This window comes from Zootermopsis nevadensis, unplaced genomic scaffold, assembly GCF_977971745.1.
Source record: "Zootermopsis nevadensis isolate Lab colony 2312 unplaced genomic scaffold, Znev_1.0 Znev_ptg000011l, whole genome shotgun sequence".
NCBI lineage: Eukaryota > Metazoa > Arthropoda > Insecta > Blattodea > Termopsidae > Zootermopsis > Zootermopsis nevadensis.
In genome coordinates, this window is record NW_028259143.1 from 7,992,676 (window position 1) to 8,019,632 (window position 26,957).

Consider the following 26,957-nt stretch of genomic DNA (forward strand, 5'->3'; position numbering starts at 1 on the left):
GTTTAATCCAAACATCTGAATTCTGTGATTTAAAACAACGAAAACTGTTAACTGTGTTGCCATCCCTGTTCCCGCCACTTTTGTGTTTATGTGATCTTCTCGTGTTTCTGTTTTCTGGGAATTAAAGAACGTAGTAGCATTGTATGAAGAAGTTATATTATATAAGGTACTGTCTGGACGAAGAAAATGTCATTCAAGCTATCTGAAGGTGCTCTTTCAGTAAGTAATCACTGTTACAGGTAAATATGTCTTTCATTTATGAAACAGTTCTCTAATAGACGTTATTTTTATAGGTTATACTAGCTGGTGGCAATGTCGACGATCCAGTTATGCAGATTCTGGTAAGTCGCGTTCAACTTTCTCATATCTAGTGAGAATAACTGGTCAAGCCCATTGTATCTGCATTGTAATTTGAGTTATAAGCAGATGATTTCTGGGATGTTGCACCATGTACTTCGGTAGTTTACCTAGTTTCAGTGACGCATGCTGCCTCCATCATCAGGGGATGATCGCCCAGTGTTTGAAATACTAAAAATCCATGTTCGCCTCCTTGTAGGACATTGTAACATAACATTATTGAGAGCTCGTGGGTTAAATCTAAACATGTGCTCAGTAGGAACAGTTGAGCAGATAGGTGGAGAGGGTTGGATGAGAAGATGGCTGCATTCTGGATTGTAGTGCCCTGTAGTCTGGTAGATGTTTAACAACGTTTCAGAGGTCCATGCTGCCTCCATCATTAGGGTGATTCATCGCCTTAATGATGGCTACAAGCCAGAAGATGGGAATCTTTGGAGTCACTGCTGTGAAAACCTCAATTCCTACAGGGTCAGATTAATTTACATGAAGCTAAGTAATGGTATCATCTCCTTTGTCTTTCAGTGGATGTTTCTCAAAATGTTGCCAAAGTTCTGTATGCATTCATAATATTGCTAGTCTTAGCCACACGCTTTTCTATATCCTAACAATACCAAGTGATGTGTTTTTCATTAAGTTCCTTATTGTGTATTTCTTACATTGCCTACCCAGGGTCACAAGAAGATAGCTGGTACCAGTAGCACAACTGGTTCGGACCGTTTCCGCCTGTTAGTTTCTGATGGAAGACATCTGAACAGCTTTGCCATGTTGGCAACCCAGCTTAATGATAAAGTTACATCAGGAGAACTTTCTGACTTCACTGTGATCCAAATTACACGATACATCACAAGCATGGTGACAAATTCAGACAAGGGAGATAAGTATGTTGTTTCCTGATTTCTTGATGATTATACACCAGATCTAAGCAGGGTTATGTTGACTTGGAAAGCATGTCACTTTTGCTATGTCTGCATTTTAATTTGTTCTACAGTGTTTTACAGTAAAATGACATCATACATTTATGCACACAGTTGGCATAATGTCACAGCATGAACATTTCCACCATCATAGACAACTTCTGTGTGGAGCCATGATATTTTGTCATTATTTATGCCTGAATTAAATTTTATATCAATACTCAGCACAGAAAATTTGCATTTTCTCTATACTGGTACACAAGATAGAGAGAGCACCTTGGAGAGAAGAAACTTTCAAAATTATTAAGTGGTTTGTATGTCTTTGTGATGAATGGACCAAAATTCACAGAGCATTACATTGCAAGAAAGATGCTCAGCACGTGCAAGCCTTCTTGCTTTTTTAACTGCCTCAGTAGAATTCTGCCTTGACACAGTATTAAATTATGATTTTATTTGCATCCACAGGTTGTTATTCAGGTGTGTCATTTCACATTAAATATAAAGTAAAATGAGTTTAAAATATTGACTGTTATTATTCCCAAAGATGTTTGCGTGCAACACATTACAAATTTCTTTTTCTGTAATCAGATTTTTTCTTGGCTTATCCATTTTTATGTTTTGAAGAAATATGTTTATTAAAAACATTTTCAACTTAAATTCAAAAGGAGATTAAGCCTTAATTCATGTTTTGAACTTTCCTATAACTAAAGTATCCTGTAAGACAAATAACTTATATTCTACAAACATGGAGTTCTTTAATTTTGTTGTGTTGCTATTTAACTGAACCTGTTCTCCTTACAAGAAGTATTACAGACTGAAGAAAAACAAAGAAATGAATCCAAAGGTATAGACAGAAGAAGGGGTATTAATAGATCATTCATAAATTAATTACTTCAACTGTCAGTTAACTGATATCAACATGACTTAGATGTGTGGATAAGTGAATTAATAAACTTTTCCCGATGTTAAGACTTGCAGTTGGTTTAATATATGCCTTCTACTTTGTGTAAGCATGCCCACTGATTGGTTCATTTAAAACTTACAAGCCTGTGCTAGGATTTACTTCATTTAGTTGCACATTCTCCCTACTACCTTCCACTTCTCACTCATTAGATAAAGTTTTCCCTGGTGCTTAATCAGGCATCATACCATGAAGAGGTATTGGGAAGTACAGGTATAGTTTGAAACATCTTAACTTTAGTAATAGATGGAGGTGAGTGGTCAAGTTCACATTCTGGCCACTTTACCTGTAGGGAAAAGCCCCTAGCACCCATCTGATTGGCTGGGTAGATCCAGTAATAGTAAAGAGGAGTAACTCTGCCTCTGTCAGGAATCGTACCACTGTTACCCAGTTGGTAGCCTAGTCACTATACTGAGCTAACCTCACTCCTCTCTCTCTCATTTACATGTAGAATACAATCTTCAAGTTGTTAAATAATTGATTATTTTATTATATTTACATTAAGTTTATGCAGTGTGCAGGTCTCAGAAAACAGTCCTTGTAATCTGTGCTATTTTTAGACGTGTTATGGTAATTCTGGATGTTAAAATACTGGCCTTGGGAACTGAAGTTGGATTCAAAATTGGCAATCCTAAACCAATCACTGAAGGTACTGAAGTAGAAACTGGTGGTCTGAAGCAACCTCCCCCCAGCAGGCCTGTGCAGCCAAGGTGTAAGTAATGAAAAAAAGTAGGGTGTAGTTTTTAAGTAACATAAGTGTCCTAGACAAAATTAATATTGTATCCAGATTTTGATGGTGCACACCATACAGGAGATGTAAGGAATAAACTGAGAAATGAAGTTATGCTACACATTCCTGATATTCTCAGAATAACTAAGCACCATACCTTGAACATATATGCAGATACAAAGGTAGTTTCTTGCAATTTTAGGTGTATTTGCAACTAAAAGTTTAAAAAAATAAATTGTTATCTTTGCTATTTCTTGCTGCCCAAGTTTAACAACTGGAACCATAACAAATTTGCATGAAGTTGAATATGAAGAAACATTTGGGTTAAAATTAGACCAGTAAAAGGCACACATGAAAACCAATGTACACTATTACCTTGAAACTATGTGCAGAAATCACAAGCGAAACAGGCACCCATGCAACCACATGGTGGAAGATCCCCATGATGGTTTAACTCAGACAGGGTGTGTGGACACCCTGTCATTTAAAAAAACAAAAATGTCAAGGGTGGCATTCACAAAGGTTAATGGCACATTTGGGCAGAAGCAGCAGCAGCCTCTCATAACAATTTACACTACTTAGAAGAGGACATTCATGACTGAAAATCTAGAGGTAATAACACAGCAAACAAAGAAATGATACATTGTGCGAATATTTCCTTGTTAACCTCATCATTAGCTAGAGGTCAGTGTTCAGCTTTATTTTCCGACTTACTCTGAGGAATACCTTCTGGAAATTGAACTAATTCAAAAAGCAGAATGATGTAAATATTAACACATTAAAATTCACTTTGTGTACTTTTCATTCATTATTCTGACATCTGTACTGAAATTGAAAACATGACTCAACTGTGTACATATCTTGATTTTGTTATCCATGCATGTATACTAGTGCTAGAATCCTGATTTCATATCTTCCATAGCATCAACAAATCTGGTAAACAGCAGTGCACCAGTGTTGTCATCTCCAGGATCTTCTGTAAATACACATCCAATATCAAGCCTAAGTCCCTACCAGAACAAGTAAGTATAAGCCAATGTTGTATTGAGAGCAGAATCGGAGTAAGAAACCAATTTTGTGTGTGATGTTATACAATATTAAACACAGTAACCTGAGAAATGTATAAATTACAGTAATAAGGCATTCTATGAATGGAACACTTGAGTAAAACTGGAAAACAAGTATTTATCATACAGTAATAAAAATATTTTCTGTCACTGAGATATGAGTAGTTTAGCCACATAAATCATAAGTGGAGGGTGACAGTCTTAACACACAACTGAAAATAAAATTCTTGTTGCTTATTGATTGTTTTGACTGGACTTTGTATGAAGTACAGCCAGACTAATTACTGTTCGAATTAACTTTTAGGTGGGTGATTAAAGCTCGTGTCACATCAAAGTCTCCTGTGAGGACTTGGGCAAATGCTCGAGGAGAAGGGAAGTTATTTTCAATTGATTTAGTAGATGAGAGTGGAGAAATCCGAGCAACAGCATTCAAAGAGCAATGTGACAAATTCTATGACATGATAGAGGTAACGTGGTGAACTATATTGGCATCATACTTACTTTGTACGTTCTTGATGAGTCTCGTATACTCACTGTGATATTCTTTACAGGTTAACAAAGTGTACCTCATCAGTCGGTGTACACTGAAGACTGCAAATAAGAAGTTTACTAACATTAAAAATGATTATGAGATGACCTTCACCAATGACACCCAAATGATTCCTTGTCATGAAGATACGACTGATATTCCATCACTTACATATAATTTTATACCTATCAATACATTGGCTGGTCTGGAAACTAATGCATTAGTTGGTTAGTCAGAATAATTTACTTAATTATACAATTATCAGAATCTAAAGTGCATTAACCAAATACCTAACTCTATGCAGTAGAATCCTTCATGAGAAGCTGATCTTAACTCAGCTGGTGGAGAAATTTCCTGTCTTTATGAAACTCAGAAGCTGAATAACCTGTTCATAAGAAATGGGTAAAGAGAAACTTTGGTAGTTTCTTCCCATTTTTCTCTCTGGCTTACTGTTTATATGCAAAATTTCGAGCAATAATAAAATTGTTCAATGATACAAACTCATAATTCCCCGCCCCCCCAATTTTCTGTGGACTAACCAATAATTGTTTACAGATTATTTATTTTCAGACAGTTCTATCAGGTCCCTTAAGAAGCTGAGCTGGAAAACAGATTAGCCCTTGTGGATTACTGCATGCGGATGTTCTCAATTTGAATATTTTTAGTAGACTTTCATGGTGCCCTGATTAAAATCCAAGTGCACCACCACCTACATGTTGCTTCTAACAGTGATTTTCAGTGTTACTGTGTGGTCATACATAATCAGTAAGACCAAGGGTGCTGAAATTCTAATAAAGGACGTGAAAAAGTCATTCAGAACTAACTTCCATAATTGTAGCATGTCTTGAATTTTACTTGCTGTCATATTTTGTGCATGACAAACTACATGGTGTGTGTACAGTATTTGTTAGCTGCAAGATGTTTGTCAAGAACTTTATACCAATAATGTTATTTCTCACACAGATGTTAGTATTCTATTCTTGGTTTTTTGTAATATTATTTTATTCTAAGCAATATTGGGATATAAATATTCTTTACACTGTGTTGTGGACTATGGCCAGTAGAATTTATTACATTTTACTGCATTTGGCATAGCAAAGTGTTGTTTTTTGAGAAAATAATGTTTGTGTATGAAAATCACCTGCTTACGTTTCAGATGAATTAAAAACTGTTTCAGATCTCATTGGTGTTTGCAAGAGTTCTGGTGAAGTTCAGTCTTTAATTTCCAGGAACACTAACAGGGAACTGAAAAAACGAGACGTTACACTCGTTGATGAGTCAAACACAAGTGTAAGTAAATTAAATGGGTGAGAATGACATTTGACAGTACAGTGCAGTGTGGTTGCTTCAAAAGAGCACAATAGATACCTAAAAATTTATTCTCTCTAATGCAGGACATTATGACTATACAAGCTGATACATGGTTAATAAACAAACAAATTTTGTAATATGGGAATTCCATGCACAAATGTTATAGTGTTATAACTCTGTTCATATATATTATATTAATTATATTTAGTTACTTCAATGGATCAGTGGTTTACTTATATCAAGTAACAATATGAAACTATAACATAGATATAAATGCATCATAAAACACACATTAACATTGTCAATAATTTAATTTTAGTACTTTCATCTTGATGTAAGCTATGCAAAATTATGGACTAATCGGATTAAACTCTGTGTATTACTGACTTGTGTTAAAGGTTTCACTTACGCTTTGGGGTAATCAGGCAGAAGAATTTGATGGAAGTCTGCAGCCAGTTTTGGCTATCAAGAATGGGCGCATTAATGAGTTTGGTGGTGGGAAAAGTGTGTCACTGATGCAGTCAAGTGTATTCCAGATTAATCCAGATATTACAGAAGCCCATAAACTTCGTGGGTGGTTTGACAATGTAGGTTCAACACAAGAGCAGGAGAGCCTTTCTTCTCGCACTGGAATGGCAGGTGGTGGTAAGTTTTTCCAGACATCTTTTGACCTTTATCAGCTGTGTGCCACGGCTACAAGTCCAGCTGGCCATGTGTTACAGTAGCATACCACTAAACTATAATTCCCGAGAGTTGAAAGGCTGGCTAGCAGCCCATTATTACTGGGGTGTATACCCCCACCCCCAGAGTAAATGTTATTATCCAGAGCACTTTCAGCAATGTTCTTTTAAGCTATTCTAGCTTTCAGTACAAGAATTTTGATGTCATCCAGCCATTAAGTTATTCTCAGTCTAAGCACATACCATGAAGGCATGTGGGGCTCCACTCATTATTCTATTTCTGGTTTACTTAAGAAAGCTGCTAGTAGCCTGCCAGTATGGCACTGAATGATTAATATGTAATGAATTGAACAGCATATGGAAGGAAGCAACTGTGGCTTAATTTAAGGTAACAGTACATCGCACATAATGTGGATCCAGGTTGTATAACCAAGGCCATCTAAGTAATATCACATGGTTAGAAAACTATCCACTTGTGCATATTGCCTTTCTCCATGGTTCATACACTCTCCTGTTATTGATCTACACATTTGGGGATAGAAACATAGCCACTAGCATGAAAATGATAGCAGCATATAAGCCTAGAAGGAAGAGAAGTTTAGGAAGGCCACTGAAGAGATGGCATAAAACCATGACAGGCCACATGGTGCAGTAGTGACAGAATGACAGCTGTTCGTTGTGTTTTGTTTCTGGTTCCAGCTCTTTCTTCCAACTGGATGACCTTTAAGGAAGTGCAGGAGAACCAGCTGGGTTGTGGAGAAAAACCAGATTACTTTACAAGTGTGGCCACTGTGCTTTTGGTGAGATCAGAAAATTCACTCTACAAGGCCTGTCCCACTGCAGAATGCAACAAGAAGGTTGGTTATGCACAGTTTGATCCAACTTATTAGTGGAAACAGACAATAGTACAGTTTCTGTCATGCGATCATAACAACATCAGAAAGTGGCATGTCAGGAGCATATTGCTTGGTGGTCACGCATTCGTAATGTACAAATTATAAATTAATACAAGGAAGTTCTGTGGCTCAAGGGTCCAGTGTAGAAAGTGACATGAATGAAATATTTGTTTCATAGTTCCATATCCTGGTGTTGAACTGACATACCATCTAACATGTGGATCCATGGAGTGTATATTAATATGTATGTACTACTATGTTCACAAGAGCCTGCCATTGAAACCTATCCTGAGAATTTCCTTAGAATTAAACATAATACAATACTGTCCTCCCATCTACACCTAGGTCTCCCAAGTGGTCTCTTTCCTTCAGGTTTTCCAATAAAGATGGAAGACATGATCCATTCTGACTGATCACTATTTAAGAGCTAGAATATTGGATGTAACGTCTGGATCAGTATGCCATAGTACATTAGGGAAATTTGGCATTTAGTATTGTTGTTTTTGCCTCCCACGCCCTTCAATTTCGTTTCTGTTTTTAATCATACACACGGTGAATGCGACATTTTGTTGTCACAGTGCTCAGGGAACATTACTTGAAGTGATTTACTATATTTGATTGAAGGATATGTTTTCTACTGTCAGATGACTGCATGGTAAATTGTGCATTGTTAATGATTTCAGGTCATTGACCAGAACAATGGTATGTACAGGTGTGAGAAGTGCAACCGTGAATATCCGAATTTCAAGTATCGGCTTCTCCTCTCCGTGAGTAATGTATTAAAGATGTCTCTAGTTTATTCCCCAGATACATTGTTAATGGTTTTCTGTGGTCCCTCTTAGGTTATTTCAATTATGGTGTCCTATATACCTTATTCATAACCAATCTTTTCATTTTCAGTTACTGCTTAAGTTCTGTATATGCTACAGCAAAATTAAAACTTAAAGGTTTACTGTTATTACTCAGAATGTCTCCGTGGCATATAATTTAACCCTTTTTTGTAAATACATCATCCACAATCTTCATATATACGGATTGTGATTTTGAATAAATATTGGACTAAAAGACAGGCTTTCAAAAATGTCTGTACCAGTAGCAAAGGAGCATCAATTCAAGAGTAATCCATCCGAACAGAGGTTATAGAAAGTATGCGTGGCGTCTTGAAACTGTCACTCCTCAGAACCCACATTCTGATTGAGGCACATGCCTTTTGCCTAATACGCATACTTCTTTCAAATATTTTATTTTTGGTTAGCGTTTATAGTGATGCATCGTAATGCTTGAGGGAACTGGCATTTCCATTAACATTGTGGGACAATGTGTGGACAGGTAAGCTTGGGAGACCTCTCAGGCAACCAGTGGGTCACTTGTTTCCAAGAAGTTGCTGAAGTAGTGTTGGGTACAACATCCCAGGAAATTGGGGATATGTTCCATGATGATAAGCAGTTCCGAGAAGTGTTCTACAAGGCAGCATTTAAAACCTACACTTTCAGACTTCGGGCTAAGATGGAGAACTACAATGTAAGTACAAATGGAATTTGGTTTGCTTATGCAGGGGACAAAGCATATGTAAGACCGTGCAGTCTGAGGCATCATGCTTCGGACCGGCGATACGGAATGCACGCTGGTTTGAGTCTCGGGGGAGAAGAAATTTTCTCATGAGATTTTGACCAGTGTATGGGACCAGTGCCAACCCAGCATCGTGAGGAAATTGGGGAGCTACAATGAGTAGCATAATCCGGTCAGGAAAGCTAGCAATGGCTGGAGGTTCGTCGTGCTGACCACACGTCAGCCTATATCTGGTTGGATGATCATTCACCTCTGCTTAGGCGTATGAACATGAGGCCAGCAGTCAAGCTAGTCGGCTTTGGCTCTCTGGAGCTGTTACGCCACGGATTTAATTTTAATTTTAGATTTCACTGAAGCTGATTAACACATTCACTACTGGGCATTAAATTCAGGCTGGGGATTTACTTCCTTATGATGACTCTTAACGGATTTGATTCAGGTATAAAATTAATATAGGGATTGCCATCATTTACAAGCTCCTCTTCTGCTAGTGGTCCTAATTGTCCCACTTCCATGAATTTTACTTTTGTGGAACTCATATAAAGGCAACACACAACTGCTGTATCTCAGATGCCAGATTGGCACATAAATAAACATATATTTCATGATCTACGACAGTACACATAGTGTGGGAAGTCAGATCCTGGCAAAAGTGTTTTGACTGTTTCACTCCACCATGATGCTCAGATATCAGAGGCTCTTTTTCTAGAGGTTAAGTGATGAGAGTGATGTTGAACACTCGCCTCCATCTTGTGCCTTGAACTGCAATGCATGGAGCTCCCTCCACTTTCCCTATGCGACTTCATGGTACGATGCTTCAACACAGAAGCAACTTCATTTTATAGTGTTAGAAAGAACTTGCATAATATAGCCATGTGCTAGTATTTGGTCACACCAAAGTTTTCATACAGGCTCCAGACCATCATGGAATCTAAACTGCAACAGACAGACATTATTTTGCCATTGTTTGTTATGCTTTCTAAGATGTATATAAATTAAATCCAGCTTTTTGTGTGTACAACTCACCATATGATCCTTATGTCTTTCAGGATGAGAATCGACTGAAGGTGACGGTGGTAGATGCAAAGCCTCTTAATGTCCAGGAATACAATGCAAGATTAATAACAGAAATAAAAGAAATGGCTGGTGTTGGTAATTCTGCTAAGTAATTGAATTGCTTTAATCACTGTACTGAAGAGATTATGTGAACCACCCACATACATTTCATCATATGAAACAAAGAAAACTCTTTAATTGCTTTAAGATCTTATTTCATATACAAACTGTATTATATAATTTGTCATAAATAAATACAAGAGAAATGTTAATAACTTTTATTTTATACATTGTTGTTTTACAGTGTCTTATTACAAGCAGACCTGAACCCAGATGTGCCTGAAAGACCTTTTTGAATTGCAATATCTTGATGAAGGAAATAAAGGGATAACAGATAAGCACAGGCATTTCTGCATGATTCTCATATTTTGTGGGGCAACAAATAAAGAACGAATAACTGGAGAGAACTGTAAACATTTCATACAGTCCCATTTGGCCAATACATATTGAAAACAAATTTCCCTTTCAGCCAATAAATGTGAACATATGCCCCTCACAAATTCAGAAATACATATAGCCAATTTTACTGGCAAAGAACATACATTCCAAAGAAACAAAAAAAGGAAAGACAATGAAGTCTTTTTGAATGTAATCCCAAGAGAATCTGAGACAAGCTCATGGAAGAGAAATACAACTAACAGCTTTTGTACAATCCTTGTTACCTGAAGAGAGGGTTGAGTTTTTACCGGACTCAAGAATGTCCCATAAATCTTTGGGTCATGATGACTGTAGAGGACCCTGTAACAAAAGCACTGGAGGCAACTCAGCAAGAACAGCTCACTGGAAAAACCCGAGACACTAAGGAAGATTATCTGGGAAGAAATTCTGTCTCATTAGCATAATACTTCCGGGTGCTTCAGGCCATGACTGAAGTTGGGATGTTGGCGAGGAAAATCACTTGACTGCAAGACTAACTGAAGTGCCTTGTTCACATGGGAGGAAAGCCTGGCTGGACTGGTCTTTCAATGAAGAGATTGCCGATTTAACTGTACATCAACAGAAGAAATACAGTGGTGGAACTGTCAGTGCCATCGAAAGCCACACTGCTCACCTCAGATGCCTATATATGAATCTGAAAATATTTTAACAAAAGCAAGTGTACCATCAAACCCCAACAAGACAACCTGAAGCTGCCCTATCCTCCGGACAAAGATATATAACTAAATTAAACCACATTAAAGATATTTGATAACTGTCTATGAGCAGAAGTACAGCATACACATTTTTCAAATGTTCTACTGCAGTTACAACCAGTAAAGCAAGTATGGATTGTGTGGTAAAGATAATTTATGATTTCACACATTTATATATTATGTTTGTCAAATAGTGTCTTACATAGCCTACAGTGTTTACTGTTGGGCAAAACAACAGAATAAATAGTTTAATTATTCCTTTATTTTCTGGAAGTATGTTCCATATGTGCACAGCAAATGTGATGTGTCCTGTATACATAGGCTGTCAGGCATATTTGGGTTTAATATGAATGAGTTATGCAGCAACAACTTTTTTCAGTAAAACAGAAAAGTGATGTAACAAGCATGATCCAATCATCTGTATTTTTACCATTGCCTGAGATTTTATTGATTACAGAAAAACTTTCACTACAATTTCTCAACTTCTACTACTGAAATCAGGCTTTTCGATCTACACACAAACCTGCACTTCAGCAATGAAGTCACAATTGAAAGAAAGATGTAAATTAATAATAAGCATCTATTCTAAGCTGTTGTATGAAATTCTTACTGGAAAATGATAAAATACTTAATTTGCAAGCTATATACATAATTATATATAATACTAAATGAAATGTTGCTAAGAACAATTAAACAAGTGTCAAAATAATGAATATTACTGACTTCTTATCATTCTTTTTTTTTCTTTTTTCTATCAGTATCTATTAATTGATGCAGTGTCATCCTTTAGTAGTCAACAAGAGGTCTGAAAAACAAGAAATAAGAATGATCAAAAGGTGAGCAGGTATGATGAACACTTACAGTAAATTAACATTTTATACACACATAACATGTCACACCCCAATTTAATGAAACAGTGGACTCCTGCTTAACTGGGATAATTGGAACTGGGTGGTAGGATGACTAATCAGAAACTTGGTTAATGTTGAGTTGCATTCTTGTTTGAAGATATAATTAATAAAATGTAATGAAATTTAATAAAATTCAGTAAAGACTGAAAAATTACCACTGGCATTTACTAACCATAACAAAAATTTATCAAATACAGATTCACCACACAACACTGTTTTTCTTTCCTCACTCACTTTTATAAAATGAGTGTACAATATTAAAATATGTGAACAGCACTAATTATAAAACTTGCAAAAAATGTATACTGGTGGGTGCCTGGAATATTACTAGGTATGTCTGATTATTTTTCATCATGATTGGATATTTGGGGATTCCCAGAAAAAAAAAGGTTAAGCCAACTGAGGGAGAGTCAAACAATATTCAGTGATGTCCTTTTGCTAAAACTGCAAGTTAAAATGAAACAATGCAAACATCTTATACATGCTGATTTTTTGTATGTGTGTGTTTGTGTATATGAATTTACTGTGTATGCCCAAAATATAGTGAAATGTCTGATGCTGCAAGTAAATTGCATTTGTTTTGAAGATTTCCGTCTTCTGGGTTGTTGCTGTGAGAACCTCAAGTCTTGCATTTGTTTTGGTTGTATAAATTCTATTAAGAAAGCTATCTTACCTGCTTTTAAAATTTACAATTTCATTCTGTGAATGTCACAAGTTTGTTGAGGAGGAGAAATCAATATGGATGCAGCTTCTAATACATTTAATAGGCAATCGTGGAGAGCTGACAAGCAAAGTGTCACTTTATCATTTATTATAATTTTACTGAATGGATATTTCCCTTTAAATTGTCACTTTCAAATTTCTTTTTTTGACATCTATAATTATTTTAATGTTAAGAAATATAAGACATATATTCCCCTATGTGAATTAACCTTCTCTGACTGCACTTTCTGCAATAATCATGATCAAGCTCCTATACCTACTCTGGTATTAATCAAATTAAATTAAATTTGTTTTCCACTGAAATAAAGGTACCAAAATCACACGATCATATTCAGTATATCCTTTACAAGTTCAGAAACATACCTCTGTTGTCTTGGTCTCTGAGGTGGACTCCAGCTCCTACTTCTTCTGTGCAGATCTTGCCGTTCCACACTACGACCACGACGCCCTCTATGGTCTCCCCGACTGTCTTCCTCATTAACTCTGTCCCTAATGGGGCAAGATAATAAGCTGCAACTCTCAATGAAAAATAAATTGTTAATCCTCTCATCAGTATTAGGGGCTCCCCATTATATATCAACAGAACAAGCTTACATCTGACAAAAATGAAACATGTCAAATGTAGGCTTTTCCATATTCTTCTGAAATAAGTTTTTAAGTATACAGCATAATGCCAAGCAGTGTCTTGATTATTTGTACATCTTCATACAAATGTAACATATTTTAGCACACTAACACGTGGGTGAACATCAGTGTCATTTGTTGATAGCCTGCAGATTAATGAGAAACTGGAAACTGCGAGGAATTTTGTCCCCAGAGCACCACTTCAATCAGTAGAATTCTTCTCTCATTATGCTGCATTTACTCCAAAGTTGATTTACTCTGGATACATGTTTTCACATGTATGGATACCTAAGAGCTGATTCATTCACACAGTGAATACTTTCTGTTTTGTTACTTATTTTAAGGTATTATATCAGCATTTGCGTAGAAGGACTAAGGAAACCCCCCCCCCCCCCCAAAAAAAAAAATTCCATCAGGTAGCTGGTCTTTGAGTACAGAATTAAACCTAGGACCTACTGAAAATAAAACAAGAGTACTAACCATGACATTTAAAGATAGTATATAATCCCTGAATTCTCATAACCAAGACACTTACCAGCGATTACGTCTGTGTCCAGAAGTCCCTGATCTGTTTGCAGCAGGGACTGGTGGTGGTGGTGATGGACTAGGAGACCGACTATATGAATGAGATGATGGAGAACTTCCTCTCTCTTCCTCATCATACTCATCATCATCATCCTGCAAGCGGTGACGACGTTCTCGTTCTCTACAGAAAACACCAAAAGCAATTTGCTTTCTACAAATCATTTCCAGTTCATGTGCCATCAAACCACTATTTTGTTTTAGTACTACCATTATTTATTCCTCGCCCATCAGTCCCCATTAAGGCACAGCACTGTTATCACTGTCTACTAAAGCAGCAGTACTGACTCATTTTGTTACACCTTACATCCGCTTTAGTTAAATTTTGTACACAAGCCTTTACCTCCTCCGCAATTTGATGGCCATCTCCCTTAGTTCATCCTCACGGTCTTGTCGTTCTTGCTCTTGTTTTTCATGACGCATTCTTTCTGCTCTTTTATCTGCCTTGTCTAAAAGAAAGAATAACCTAAATAAAGTTTCCTTCATCAGAATGAAGATCAGAACCATTTTCTCATAATACCTTTATTCCAGGAAAGACACTTTGAAATGTTACAATTTGGTATCTTCTCCAATAATGAGATAAAGTTACCAACCAGCTAATTCAAATTAATCTTACATCACACTTACACTGTCTGTTTAGCAGCGCTTGCATTTTTTTCTTCAGCCGTTCTTGAGGTGTAAGTTTCGGCTGTGACTGGAACATAAATGTACATACTAAGACAAAAACAAAGCAAGTTGAAGTTGTGTTCCAAAGAAACTGCTGTAATTTTTGTAAAACACCCATGTCACATTCCATTTCATGAAGGTGACTGTTTCCAACCATGTCACACCACTAAGAAGTATTAGTTGGTTCCTTATGCAATGATGAAAAATTTGATGACTCAGTTTTATAATTACGTTTCAAGCACTGTACTCTAAAAATGGCTATGTCACAGGAATTGTACATGCTTTTCAAGCCTGGGTCTCAATTTGTTAAGTACATAGAAAAAATGAACATATTAGCTTAGTTCTATAAACTATTATCCTCAGAACTAGGAAACTGTGAAAACATGTTAAAATTAAGGTATTTATACCTCAAATTCATAAGTACTGTATGCAAACAGAAGAAAGTCCATGTAGACTTTCCAGTAATACAAAAAGTTGCAATTTTTACCTCTCAGTTCTGTTTTAAAAGTTGAAGTTCAATTTCTAGACCTGTATGTGGTCAAGGCATGAAAAGTCATATTTACACAGTGCAGAATGTTGATATTTTAATGTGCAAGAAAACTATGCTTATCTGAAAGACAAATATTCAGCACTGGAAGAACTGGCAACATCCTAGCAATGTTGTTATTAACATCTCTGGAAAGGATAATTGTCAAATTAGACATAACCAATTTCTATTTAATCATGCAAAGAATTTGTTGTGTTAATGGTCTTATCGCACAATGTTAATATGAAGTTTCTCTTACCTATATAATACATTATAAGACTTCAAGAGTGTTTTATCTGAGAGAGGTAGTTGGCTGTTCTACTCAGCCATAACATGCCTCTAATATCAATGCAGTTACAAGGGCAGGCATGGAGCCATTTATAAAAATCTTCAAGATATTAATTTTGACTCATATTTATCGCTCCAATGATTTAACACACTCAATTAACATTCGTTTCAGGTGACCCATAAAAAACCAGCCACAATAGCTGACTACAAGCTGACAATGGGAATTTTCAGTACTTCAGGAAATTTTTCTCTTCGCCACAACATATATGCTGTGGAGCTGTCCCAGACTATACAATGGTACCAGCTCATTCCACAGCAATAAAGTGGATGAGTACAAAGCTGACCAATCACCTACTTTTAGTTTCACGTGTAGAAGGCGTCAAGTTTTACCTTCTAGCTCTCTATATGTACATATATTCATGGTGTCTTGCTTGGGCATAAGACCAACCTTACCTTTATGTTTTCAGAAATATACAAGGCTATTTATTATAAGGTTTGCTTGTTTAAGTGTTTCCCTCTACATGCCTTATCAGATATTTTTCTATTTATGAATAACAAACATTCTACAATTATATGCATTACTGGCATCAGTGGTACAGTCTAAGCCCTATTTTGACATAACACAGAATCAGGGCTAGACTGGTTCATCTATGTAAGTAAAAGGAAGTACATGATGAAGTCATCAAACTGAAATGTTTAATGACTACATTATAGAGAGTAATTCAATACTGAAGTGTGTTGCACAGTAACAAGAAACAAAGCACCACAAACGCTTAGATGCATAGCTAATCAGAAAGTAGTAACTGTAAGTCACTTGTACCAATGATTATTTTGATCTTTTCTCTCAAAAGCATCATCAACAAGAACGCCATTACATTACAATGGGTTTTCCCATTATGAGAAGCTAAAAATTTGCCAGTGAAATTTCATCTTAAAAATAGAAGCTGTCTCCTCCCTTCTCATTATGGTCAGAACTGAATTACTGTTAAATTTCTAGAGTATGCTTAACATAAAAGACTTATATTGAAAGAGTAGTGATTCTTACTGACTTTGGTTCCAGCACCAGAATTACCAAACCCTGAACTCAAACTCCTAGAACATAAAAAGAACAAATTAAATGTAATCATTATAATGATAATTTATATAAACTGCTGTAAAATGTGGTTGGAAGATTTAAAAATATAAGAAAATGTTCAACTTACTTGTGTGGTGGAGGCTTAGAGTTGCGTGGAAGTGGTGACAAAGACTGCTTGGCACTGTCAGAATCAGAATCTCCAAGTTCAGAGGAAGATGAGGCCCCCCTTCTGCTCCCATAGTATCTGAAGAGATACAAATTAAGTCCATAAGAACTAGAACTAACTAACTAACTAGATGGCTTACCGAACCCAAAGGTTCATCATCAAATTAACCAAAGCCCTCCACCGGACCCTGTCCTGGGCCAACAAAATTCAGTCTCCTTCAACTCCTATCTCCTATAGTTGCTTAGTTAATCTGTTCGTAACAATGCTTTTTTTATGGTGAAAGGTTGTTAGCCTTACGCCCAACTCCCAACCTGGAGGTCCAGGGTATCACTCTTAGTCTGGTGCATCGCCTTAGACCTGTCTGGCTTGGGTGATCCTACCATGAGCCGAACCTCCGGCTGGCATAGCCCTAAGGCTCATTTGAGCACGTAAGCCTCCTCACCCGGCAAAATTTATTTGCCTTCGACAAGGAGTCCATAAGAACAGAACAAAAATTTAAAAAGATTGAGTACAGAAACTTTTCATTCAATCATTTCTCATTCTAAAAAAGTATGTGTATGTATATGGTATGATACAATATGAGAAATTACCATATACTGAACCAATTCAAATATTTGACATTTCAGTTTGGGTATGGAAGAGCTACTGTAGTTCAGTCCAAACAATGTTAAAAATTACAAATTTAGAGGCAATGAAACTGAAATATAGTGGTGAGATACAAATATATTTCTCAATGAAAAGATTTAGCGTGGATGAAATATCTGACAATTAACGATAGTGGCAGATCTAACACCAGGGTGTCTTGGGTCTTCATCAAAGCTAAATTTCATTTTATTTTCTTACAATTCCATGAACCTAATTAGTTTACTTACTGTTATAACTATTACATCATCATGATTGCACCATGCAACTGAGAAGTCTGGAAATAACCAATGTTAAACCTATTGAACATTTCTAGAGGGCACAAAATTACCTAGACCATATTTCACTAATTGTTGTAAAGTGATACGACGGATATGTACGTCATTACAAAATTAGTGCAGAAAGCACTTTTGGCATTTTGTATTATGAATACACAATACCAAGAAACTAACATCTTCTGTACCTGCGGAGAGGTGGTGGGGGTGGTTGATTATGGGGAGTCTTTGATCGGCTTCTTGCTCTCGATTTTGTTAATGGAGATCTTGACCGTGATGAAGAACTATTGCTGTTGCTCCTTCGGTGTCTTGGCCTGATTAAATTAAACAATTCCAACAATACTGAAATGTTATAAGATAAACAAAACAGCACTGTATTTGCAAAAGTGAGTGAGTTTCAAACAAATTCATTCCTATGTAAAGGAATAACATCTGTGACATGAAGAGTACATTCATTGAAACCGTGAGGGTTATACCCTTCCACTAACCACACTGGGGGATTCTTGTGCTTCATAGTCATGGCCAATGATCAAATATACAAACATTATTTTAGTATGTCCTCACCTTGTATGAGAACTAGATCTGTTTCCTGTATAGTGTGGAGATTTGCTTCTAGCTTTCCTACTACTAGATCCATGGTCTCCTGATCTTGACCTAACACAAAAATCAGAATAATAACTTATTAATTAACCACAAAATCCACATCTTCACAAATAGTTATATATCCACCTCCTGTGGTCCTTCAGGTGAATGCAGTATGGACTCTATATATACATCTGATAATCAGAAAAGTAAGATCTAGCATGTCAACACACCTACGAGATGAGCTGTCTGGCGACCATCGTTGTGAACTACTCTTGCTGGTTCCATGTCCCCGGTGAGGTGAAGAGTTGGAGTTATCCCAGGCCCTACTGGACCTACTCCTCCCAGAAGCTCTGCTGCCAGGAGACCCTGACCTTAAGAAGAAGAAGGAAAAAAGAACACATCAGCTAAGAAAGTCAAAAACACTTCACCTACTAAATAATCACAAGCATAATTACAACACATGCCTATGGATTTCGGAATGCAACAGCATATTGGTAGCAGTAATGCATGAAGACAAAATTCACACAAACAAGCATATTCTGATAATGTTCTTAAAGTAACCATTATCTTTTTGTTACACCATCTTCAACAAAATAACTCTCTCCTTTACGAAGAAGAGAGGTTTAACACGAGTAACTGCAAGAATACAAAGGCGTTAAAAAGTATATACAGTGAAACCTCTATCCATCGTTCCCGGAACTATCGTTTTCCCGGATGCATCGTCCGTTTTGTTCGGTCCCGAATACATCCCATATAAAATAATGTTACATTTTCCCGCTTCTATCGTTCCTCGAACTATCGTTTTATCGCATCGATCGTTCAAAAATCTTAGTCCCGGCCCACAATTTTCCCGCAATGATCGTTTCTGAGAAATTATAACGAAATTTACGCGATATATTTAGAATTTAATTCTGAAAGACGCACAATGTTTTTGGAATACACAGTAGCCTGTTATGTCGCCCAAACAGCACAGATTCTTTTGGAATGAGGGGTGATAGTTGGAGTGAATGGCGGTGCTCATTGTCAGAAATTTTACGAGTTAAATTAGGGTGCACTCATATTTCGTTCCAGCGATGCCAGATGGCATGTGCAGTGTGAATTTCTTCACACATGCTTTTATTATAAGTACAAAGGAAAGACGGGCGGCACTTTTCATTCTTCTGGTTCATCTCGTTATCAGTGGTTCAGTGTCTTCTACGGCTACGTTTCGTCGTGTTCGGCAGTAATAGTACTTCCATTCTTCCTGTTATTGTCTGCGAAGGGGGTGGGAGTGGTGAGGAAGTGGAAGACGACGAATGCGAGCCCGAAGCTGTGCCGAAGCATTGGCAAAAGTGAAGTCGTTCTTTTATGCGCATAATATTAGTGAACGTGACGAGGAAAACATTTTGAACGTGGAAAGGGCTCTGTTTGGTCTAAAACGTAAAGTTTCGACAAAACAGTTGTCCATTAAAGACTTTTTTGGTAAAAAGAAGTAACTTTGAAAGAGAAACATTGTTTTTTTTTAATTTTTAATGCTTTCCCGCATTCATCGTTTTTATTTCCCACCCCCGCCGAAAACGATGCATCGAGGTTTCACTGTACAAATAACATTTCCAGGGTGCTTACTGTATATATTTTTGAAAATTATTCCATCACCACTTCACACTTCCTTTATTGTGCTATACTACACTAGTCATATGTTATTAGTATGTGATGTGATGTGATATGTATGACATACATGTACCGAGGCTGGTTCTGCAGAGTCAAAATACCTGCTGAAATAAAATATGACAGAATTGTGAAGTGCCGGTGAAATAACTGTCACACCGCATTATTAAAAAACTATAGCTATGAATGTGTAACATCATCTATAAGAAGACATGTTATGTGTGAAAATGTAGAAACCCCTGAAATGCTATAAAATTTTCAAAGTCAGTAGCAACCACCTGCATTCTAAACCATGACACTAGCTGGAGTAAATGATCAATTTCACAATTCACCGGGAGGTAAGTGGGCCCCTGACAGTTCAGCTGTGATTATAACCACTGCAATCCAATCACTTAACCAACCCACACAAGCTTTCTAATACTGACCATTATTAAGTGTCACATATAAAGTTCAGATAGAACTATCGCTATTACATTTCAAGAAAATTCATTTTCCAATTGAGTACTTTCATATATTGGCAGGCAAGTGACGAATTTGCATTATTTCAAACTTAACCAAAGTCTGATAACAACTACAGAGTGCTTTCAAATATATTCATCATTTTACATCCCTCAATGATATTTATATTCATTTATAGCAGATACACTAACAAGAAAGTTAGATACTATATTTCAATCACAAATTCTACTGTTAACAGAGCCAATTAGAATTGCATGCAAGAATAAATGTTCAATGCTTTTACTTTGTTAAATGTACAACACAAATAAGTTATAAGCATTAATGAGATCTATATTTTTTGTGACATACCCATTATTCTTAGAGAGATTTCCTCAACATTTTATATAAGGTAGGGTTCATACTGTTCATTCAACAACTTTTGTGTAAAGTAACTCTCAAAATCATATTTCATATAGAAAGTGACTTGGAAAATGTGACATGTTAAGACCTCTCCATATGCAGCTTCTGCACTTTTTGAAAAGAACAAAAACATGTCTGTGTAAAAAATTTCCTCATTTTACTCCAGCTGCTACGTGCCATGAAGGTACATAGTAGGACAGGAAAAGAATATAAAAAAAGCCTGAAATAAGTTGATTTTGATTTCTTTACAAATACAACCTCAAATGAGGGGAAAAATTATACTGCTCTATTCAACAAGCAATGAACTGTAATACAAAGGCTACAGATGATCAAATCTCCCATCATATTAAGTTTTTGCAAATCAAACACTGTATTTACTTGCATAATGTTTTCCCTTTTTCCCACTATTGTATTTTGAACAATGAAAGCAGTTGGAGGACAATATGCAGATTAATTACCTATGAGTTTCATAGTGCTATATGACAAACCTATTACACTTCTAGGAAATTTATTTAAAGTGTTTTATGGCTGGTAGCTATATAGCATTTTGCGTAAGAAGCCCCTCACTGTTACAATCAAAACCCTTCCAGAGTAAACACACAGCTATTTTTGGGAAAACACTGTGACAGTCCTTCCCTCACACCAAAACAGAGGACTGCATGACAGGAATAGATAAATGTCTGTATGCATGAACAAACAAAGCAGCAGGTAGAAGCAAATTTTGGAATAAAACGGTGTTGACCTCCTGGACTGACTCAGCAAGTTCTTGTGTGATCACAAAGAAAACAATTAACTGAACAATGCAAAATGATAAGTATATTATGAAGCTTAAAAATAACACAAACACTCCAAATAAGTTCACTAGGACTGTCTGTTCACACATAACAATTCAAGAATAGTGAAACAGATTCTCATTAAATGTAATACTGGAGTGTTTTACTAAAATTTGTCAACACATTCCAGTTTTTATTATGATGGACGACGACGACAAGCACTTTATACACCCTTTTATGTGAGGAAGTGACTTGATGGGGAATCCCCAGGTTACTTTACTTACCATGGTTTCCACCATTACCTACTGAATTGCCATGCTTGAGCTGTTATGCTGCGGGTATATTTCCTAACTTGTTAAATGTATACTAATATATAACATTTTACAGCCTTATGAGACATCGTAACAGTGCTGCTCTCAGTTAAGAAGCCTGTTCTAGCAAAGGGAGACACTAAAAGTATGACTTAGGGATGGTTATGGCATGACATTTATAGGGAGTTAGCTACATGGTTAAATAAGCAATGGCAAACAAATTTTAATGCTTCTTGTTCCAACATCGGCCTAAAACTGAATACTTGCAAATCTTTAATTAACCAACTATTGTATTAAGCTAAATCTCTTTGCTAGCACTTGATTTTAATTCAACATTGCTTTCTCAATATTTTCTGTCACTGTCTTATAAAATATCAGTAATCATGCCATAAACATATGGTACATCAAAGAAAAATCTTGATTTCAAGCACAATCTGGCCTATTACCATAGATGAAAACAGACAGACATTAAAATAAATGCCACCTGCACAACTCTCCTATCATTCTTCATCCACATATTTCTAGTATTAACAATCCCTATGCTGAAGTTGTCAAATTAGTGACAACTAAACCTTTCAGGAGCCTAAGCCCACATTCAAAAATGGCTGCAACAGTTTCCTTACGGAACACATGAATTCTCCATCCTCTCGCTCCATACTAAAAATGTATGGAACTAGCACGAATGAGGTTTGGCCACTGATATCTTGGTGCAGTTTATATACCGACCGGCTTGCTTTTGTCTGTGGGGCAACGACAACGTTGGAAGAATGTGATGACGATGAGGTAAGGAACTTGGATGAAGCCAGACGTCCCCCCTCATCAGTTGATTCCTCCTCGCCACCAAAGCTTGTGATGTAAGTGATCTGTCCAGAGTTCACCGGGGAGTGTGATCTCGAACGAGATCGAGACTTGGACTGTGATTTGCGGTATGGATCATACGTTGGACTTGTACGGGCAGCATAGCTGAAAGAATATTTACAGTTTACTTCCTTTCGATTTTAAGTCAGTAGTCACTAATCTTCTGGAGCAGAGCACCACCCTATTATTCTGGAAAACAGAATGTCATCAGTAAAATCTGCAAAATATTTTAATTGAAAAGTACATGCAAGTACCAGCATTACAAGATATTTTATTTAAAAACAGTAAACGATCTTAAAATTAACATTATATTGGCAAACACTCATCAGGTACTTGCAGATTAATATTAACTTCTTTCATATTAAAATTTATATTACCCATCTAAGGTTCAATTCCGAATGGGATCAGATATAAGTTCATACTGAACATTATTAATGGTCCACAAAAAGTACATTCGTGAATCGCAGGTTCTGTGCTGGGATATTAATAAATATACAACATGAAATTCTAGTTAAACACAGGCTATAATAATGATAACAAGCATGGACATCATGCACTTTTAAGAAAAACAATGAAACGATGTATACCATAAACAACTAAAGTTCAGCAAAAGAAACAAATTCAAGCTACTTCAGGGGAAATGTCTAACTGCCTGACTCCTCCAGAACACATTCCTAATAAAATAAAATGTTCTAGTAAATTATTTAATATTACCTCGGTGGACTAATTTTTCGGCCTTGCAGTCTTTTTTCTCTAAAAGCTCTTCTTTCTCTTCTAGATTTTCTTCCCTGGGAAACAAAAGTTCCAGCAAATAAAATAACACTGCTATAAATGCTGAAGTATATAATTAAAACATGCAACTACAACTAGTACTACAATATGAAGTATCAAAAATACTAGCAATTACTTTCTAGGTGTTGCACAAACACAATAAAGCAAAATACTTAACTCACATAACACACCTCAATTCCAAGACATTTATTTGCCAACATGCAAAATACACATATTTTCTAACTTCATCCATTAGGACATGTTGGTAATTAAACAGTATGTGTACAAATAAATTATGGAAACAGCTTATGCCAATTTTCCCTTAAACAATTCCACTTACATAGAGAGCATATTAGAAATTACATATATTTATACAACTTAATAACCAATTTCTGTGGATAATATCAACTACTATATACAGCCCCTCTATATAAAACTTCTTAAAAATTATCTACCACATTCTGTCCAGAAACACATCAGATTCCAACTGCTGATTAAAAATAGATAACATGGCTGTAAATGCCACATCCTAAGATCTATCTTACTATTATCCTCCTCCTATAAACACTTAGTTATCCTAACAGTAATTACTAACATACACAATAACAATAATTATAATATCTATATGCCTGTGTTAGGAAACATGCAGGTCTCTTTTTGTAGTATAACAGAACAAACTTCATCACCAGCAGCAATTATTTCAAATAGCTGCCTTGTTTGAGAATGTCTACAGTGAGAATAATATAATAACCACACTTTTTTTGATTGTGCCACCACCTGCAGTAAAATATCTGTGTTTCTGCTTAATGCACAAATATTTTTGATTTTTAAATACAGGCAGAAAGGCTGAATGATTGCACAGGACTTTATAAGAACACTTTAAAGAAATATGACAGCTTTTAAGATACCAGCAGCTATAAACTGAACTGAAAATATTACATAGGCATTTTAAGAAATAATATTTAGCTGGATGGACTAAGCAACATTACCAACTTACGGAATACATAGCCTTCTCTTCTTCCTGTTCACGAGCTTGTCGCAATGATTCTTTCTCTTCAACGTCCCGAGTTAAGAAAGTATAAAAATCATTACCACTCATTCCATATACTGCACCACACATGTTCATCTCATGTGCCTGCTGAGGTCCCACCTGAGTCACATCCACACACAAATCTGCCAACAGAATATCAGATCAGATTGATATCGTCCATTTACACACAAAATTTTAGGAGATGGCCCATTTAACCAATTTTTTGTAATTTTTCTAACACATTTTGAATTTCTTTATTTTAAATTTGAATGACATCTCTAGCAGATGTAAATCAGCACTAAAACATTGACAGATGTTTGGCATTGGCGGTGCAAGATAATGAAAATGCTGTTTGATGTGCTTGGCAGTAAATGGGTTAACACCCTCAGATTTTAAATCATATATAAATTCTTCTACAGTAGTTGTTCTTATTATTACTAACTTACTTCATGGAGTAAGAAAATACCTTGTTAACTTTGCACACTAAATTAACATGAACCTTTTAAAGATTCTGATTATGCATGCTACTAAGTCAGTAAAACATTCCTTACCAAAATCAATATCACTATCATCCTCTTCTTCCTCATCTTCCTTTTCTTCCTCTCCTTCTACCTCTTCACCTTCTACTGGTCCCTGATTTGATGTATTGTCATCATATAAGTAAGGTATAGCTGCTCCAGATGGAGCTCCTTTTTCTCGTTTCCTTTTGTCAACCTCATTCGAACGGCTTACTGGACCAAACTGCTCCTCTAAATATAGCTGGTGCAAGAATTTCTCCTCACCAACTTAAAACAATAGCAGTGAATTAAAACACTGTAACAGCTTTCTCCTTTTCCAGGACAATAAAGTAATGTAAAAAAAACTCTTTCCAAGTATTATACAGTGAAATTAAATAAATAGAAAATACAAAGCTCTAGCTGTTAAGTGCAATGCTTTGGGGATAAATTACTTTTATCTGTTGACAAATACTTTGTACTAGCAGTTTCAGAATCAGCTAGAAAAATGTTAGAATCTGATACAGTCATTTTATTTCTGATATGTGCCACGAGAGAAGTGTTGGAAATTTTGAAATCAGATCAAAAGCCATTTGTACTATACACAGATGCATAAACATGTAGTGTTAAAAATATGCAGGTCCACGACTTACTTCCTAAGAAATCATTCTGGACTATTATTCTATATCTCTCGTAATTTGCCAATCGATCTTCTCGTGAAAGTTCCTCATTTGTTGTTTCTGTCTGGGTGGGATTTTCAGGAATGTAGTCCAAGTGAGCTCGTACATCAAATCTGTCAATCAACACATCTGGACGGCCCTGCCATGGCATCCTGAACAAAACAAAAATTATAGTGATACATCATGTAAATTCACTACATCATACATTCTACATAACTCAAAGTACAGTATTTCAACAGTTGGCTCAAAGGAGGCAACATGAAATAATGGTAAAAATGCAATTACTTTCCAACAGGAAACTTTTTCATTGTTTTCCAAAGTTGGCTTTGTTTTAAAAATAACAGCACAGGATTCTTAGGCAATGCATGCAGGAATAGGCTAGCTCAAGGCATGACCATCAAATCTAGACAATCATAGCAATAAGTAAAGCACACTGTTGGTAAAAGATGTAAATAGAAGGCCATGCTAAACAACAGCATGATCAATGGAATAAAATGACAAAAGTCCAGTAGTTTTCTAGCCTGAGAGGGCAACAAAGTCTCTGACTTTAGAATAAGAATTTTCTTGGGTATTATCCATTAAAAAAAAAAAAATCCGTGGCGTAACAGCTCTAGAGAGCCAAACCCGACTAGCTTGACTGCTGGCCTCACGTTCACATGTCTAAGCAGAGGTGAACGATCATCCAACCAGATACAGGGTGACGTGTGGTCAGCACGACGAACCCCCAGCCATTGCTAGTTTTCATATTATCCATCATCTAGTAAATAAAATATAAAACGTAAAAAACGACGTTTCAGAGATGGGGCATTGAGTTTCAAATTAATGGTCATATGTATTTATTCCCACTTTTTGTGTGTCTTTGTTTTTATTTGGCTTTTTCATGTTTAACAAATTATGTTTCTACTATTTCTATTTTATTCTTCTACGTCCCACGGATTGATGGTGTGGTGATGTTCTTGTATTCCGGGACTTTCACTTTTTTACTTTGTCCGGAGATAGGGATTAGCTCTATCTAGTGGGCCCAACTGAGTAGGAACCTGAAGACGGAGATAGAGCCCCATCTCCAAAATGTGTTTTTTTCGTTTTATATTTTATTTACTAGATGATGGATAATATCCAAGAAAATTCTTATTCTAATGACTCATTACCATCATCAAGAACTTTTAGATTTAAAGTCTCTGACTAATAATGGAATTACTGATATATTGC

At 36.2% G+C, this 26,957-nt stretch overlaps 2 protein-coding genes across 4 annotated transcripts in view; one reads left to right on the forward strand and one right to left on the reverse strand.

Annotated features, from left to right (window-relative positions):
* RPA1 (replication protein A 70) lies at nt 1-10,345 on the forward strand. Its single transcript, XM_022076477.2, has 13 exons — nt 1-219; nt 294-341; nt 1,027-1,235; nt 2,793-2,944; nt 3,885-3,984; nt 4,334-4,496; nt 4,581-4,785; nt 5,736-5,848; nt 6,268-6,514; nt 7,249-7,406; nt 8,129-8,212; nt 8,775-8,966; nt 10,064-10,345. The coding sequence occupies exons 1-13, from the start codon at nt 187-189 to the stop codon at nt 10,181-10,183; spliced, it is 1,824 nt and encodes a 607-aa protein (XP_021932169.1). The 5' UTR covers nt 1-186; the 3' UTR covers nt 10,184-10,345.
* LOC110835483 (uncharacterized) overlaps nt 10,334-26,957 on the reverse strand; it is a 21,857-nt gene continuing 5,233 nt past the window's right edge. For 2 of the 3 annotated variants that reach the window (XM_022075845.2, XM_022075760.2), the window contains exons 3-17: nt 25,722-25,900; nt 25,126-25,359; nt 24,542-24,717; nt 23,488-23,561; nt 22,642-22,878; nt 18,557-18,697; nt 18,306-18,395; nt 17,930-18,055; nt 16,786-16,902; nt 16,633-16,675; nt 14,731-14,797; nt 14,447-14,552; nt 14,057-14,227; nt 13,261-13,386; nt 10,334-12,068 (exon numbers count right to left, since the gene is read on the reverse strand). In XM_022075845.2, coding sequence (XP_021931537.1) covers nt 12,050-12,068; nt 13,261-13,386; nt 14,057-14,227; nt 14,447-14,552; nt 14,731-14,797; nt 16,633-16,675; nt 16,786-16,902; nt 17,930-18,055; nt 18,306-18,395; nt 18,557-18,697; nt 22,642-22,878; nt 23,488-23,561; nt 24,542-24,717; nt 25,126-25,359; nt 25,722-25,900 — 1,906 coding nt within the window. In that variant the 3' untranslated portion in view covers nt 10,334-12,049. Of the gene's footprint in view, nt 12,069-13,260; nt 13,387-14,056; nt 14,228-14,446; nt 14,553-14,730; nt 14,798-16,628; nt 16,676-16,785; nt 16,903-17,929; nt 18,056-18,305; nt 18,396-18,556; nt 18,698-22,641; nt 22,879-23,487; nt 23,562-24,541; nt 24,718-25,125; nt 25,360-25,721; nt 25,901-26,957 lie in introns of those variants that run through there. The other variant, XR_015534703.1, reaches the window with a different exon arrangement.

Bases quoted from the DNA above. Each gene is read 5' to 3' on its own strand.
- RPA1 (XM_022076477.2), top strand. From the start codon at position 187: ATGTCATTCAAGCTATCTGAAGGTGCTCTTTCA. The intron at 1,236-2,792 runs GTATGTTGTTTC...TGCTATTTTTAG, and splicing joins AATTCAGACAAGGGAGATAA to ACGTGTTATGGTAATTCTGG. The intron at 8,213-8,774 runs GTGAGTAATGTA...ATGTGTGGACAG, and splicing joins AGTATCGGCTTCTCCTCTCC to GTAAGCTTGGGAGACCTCTC.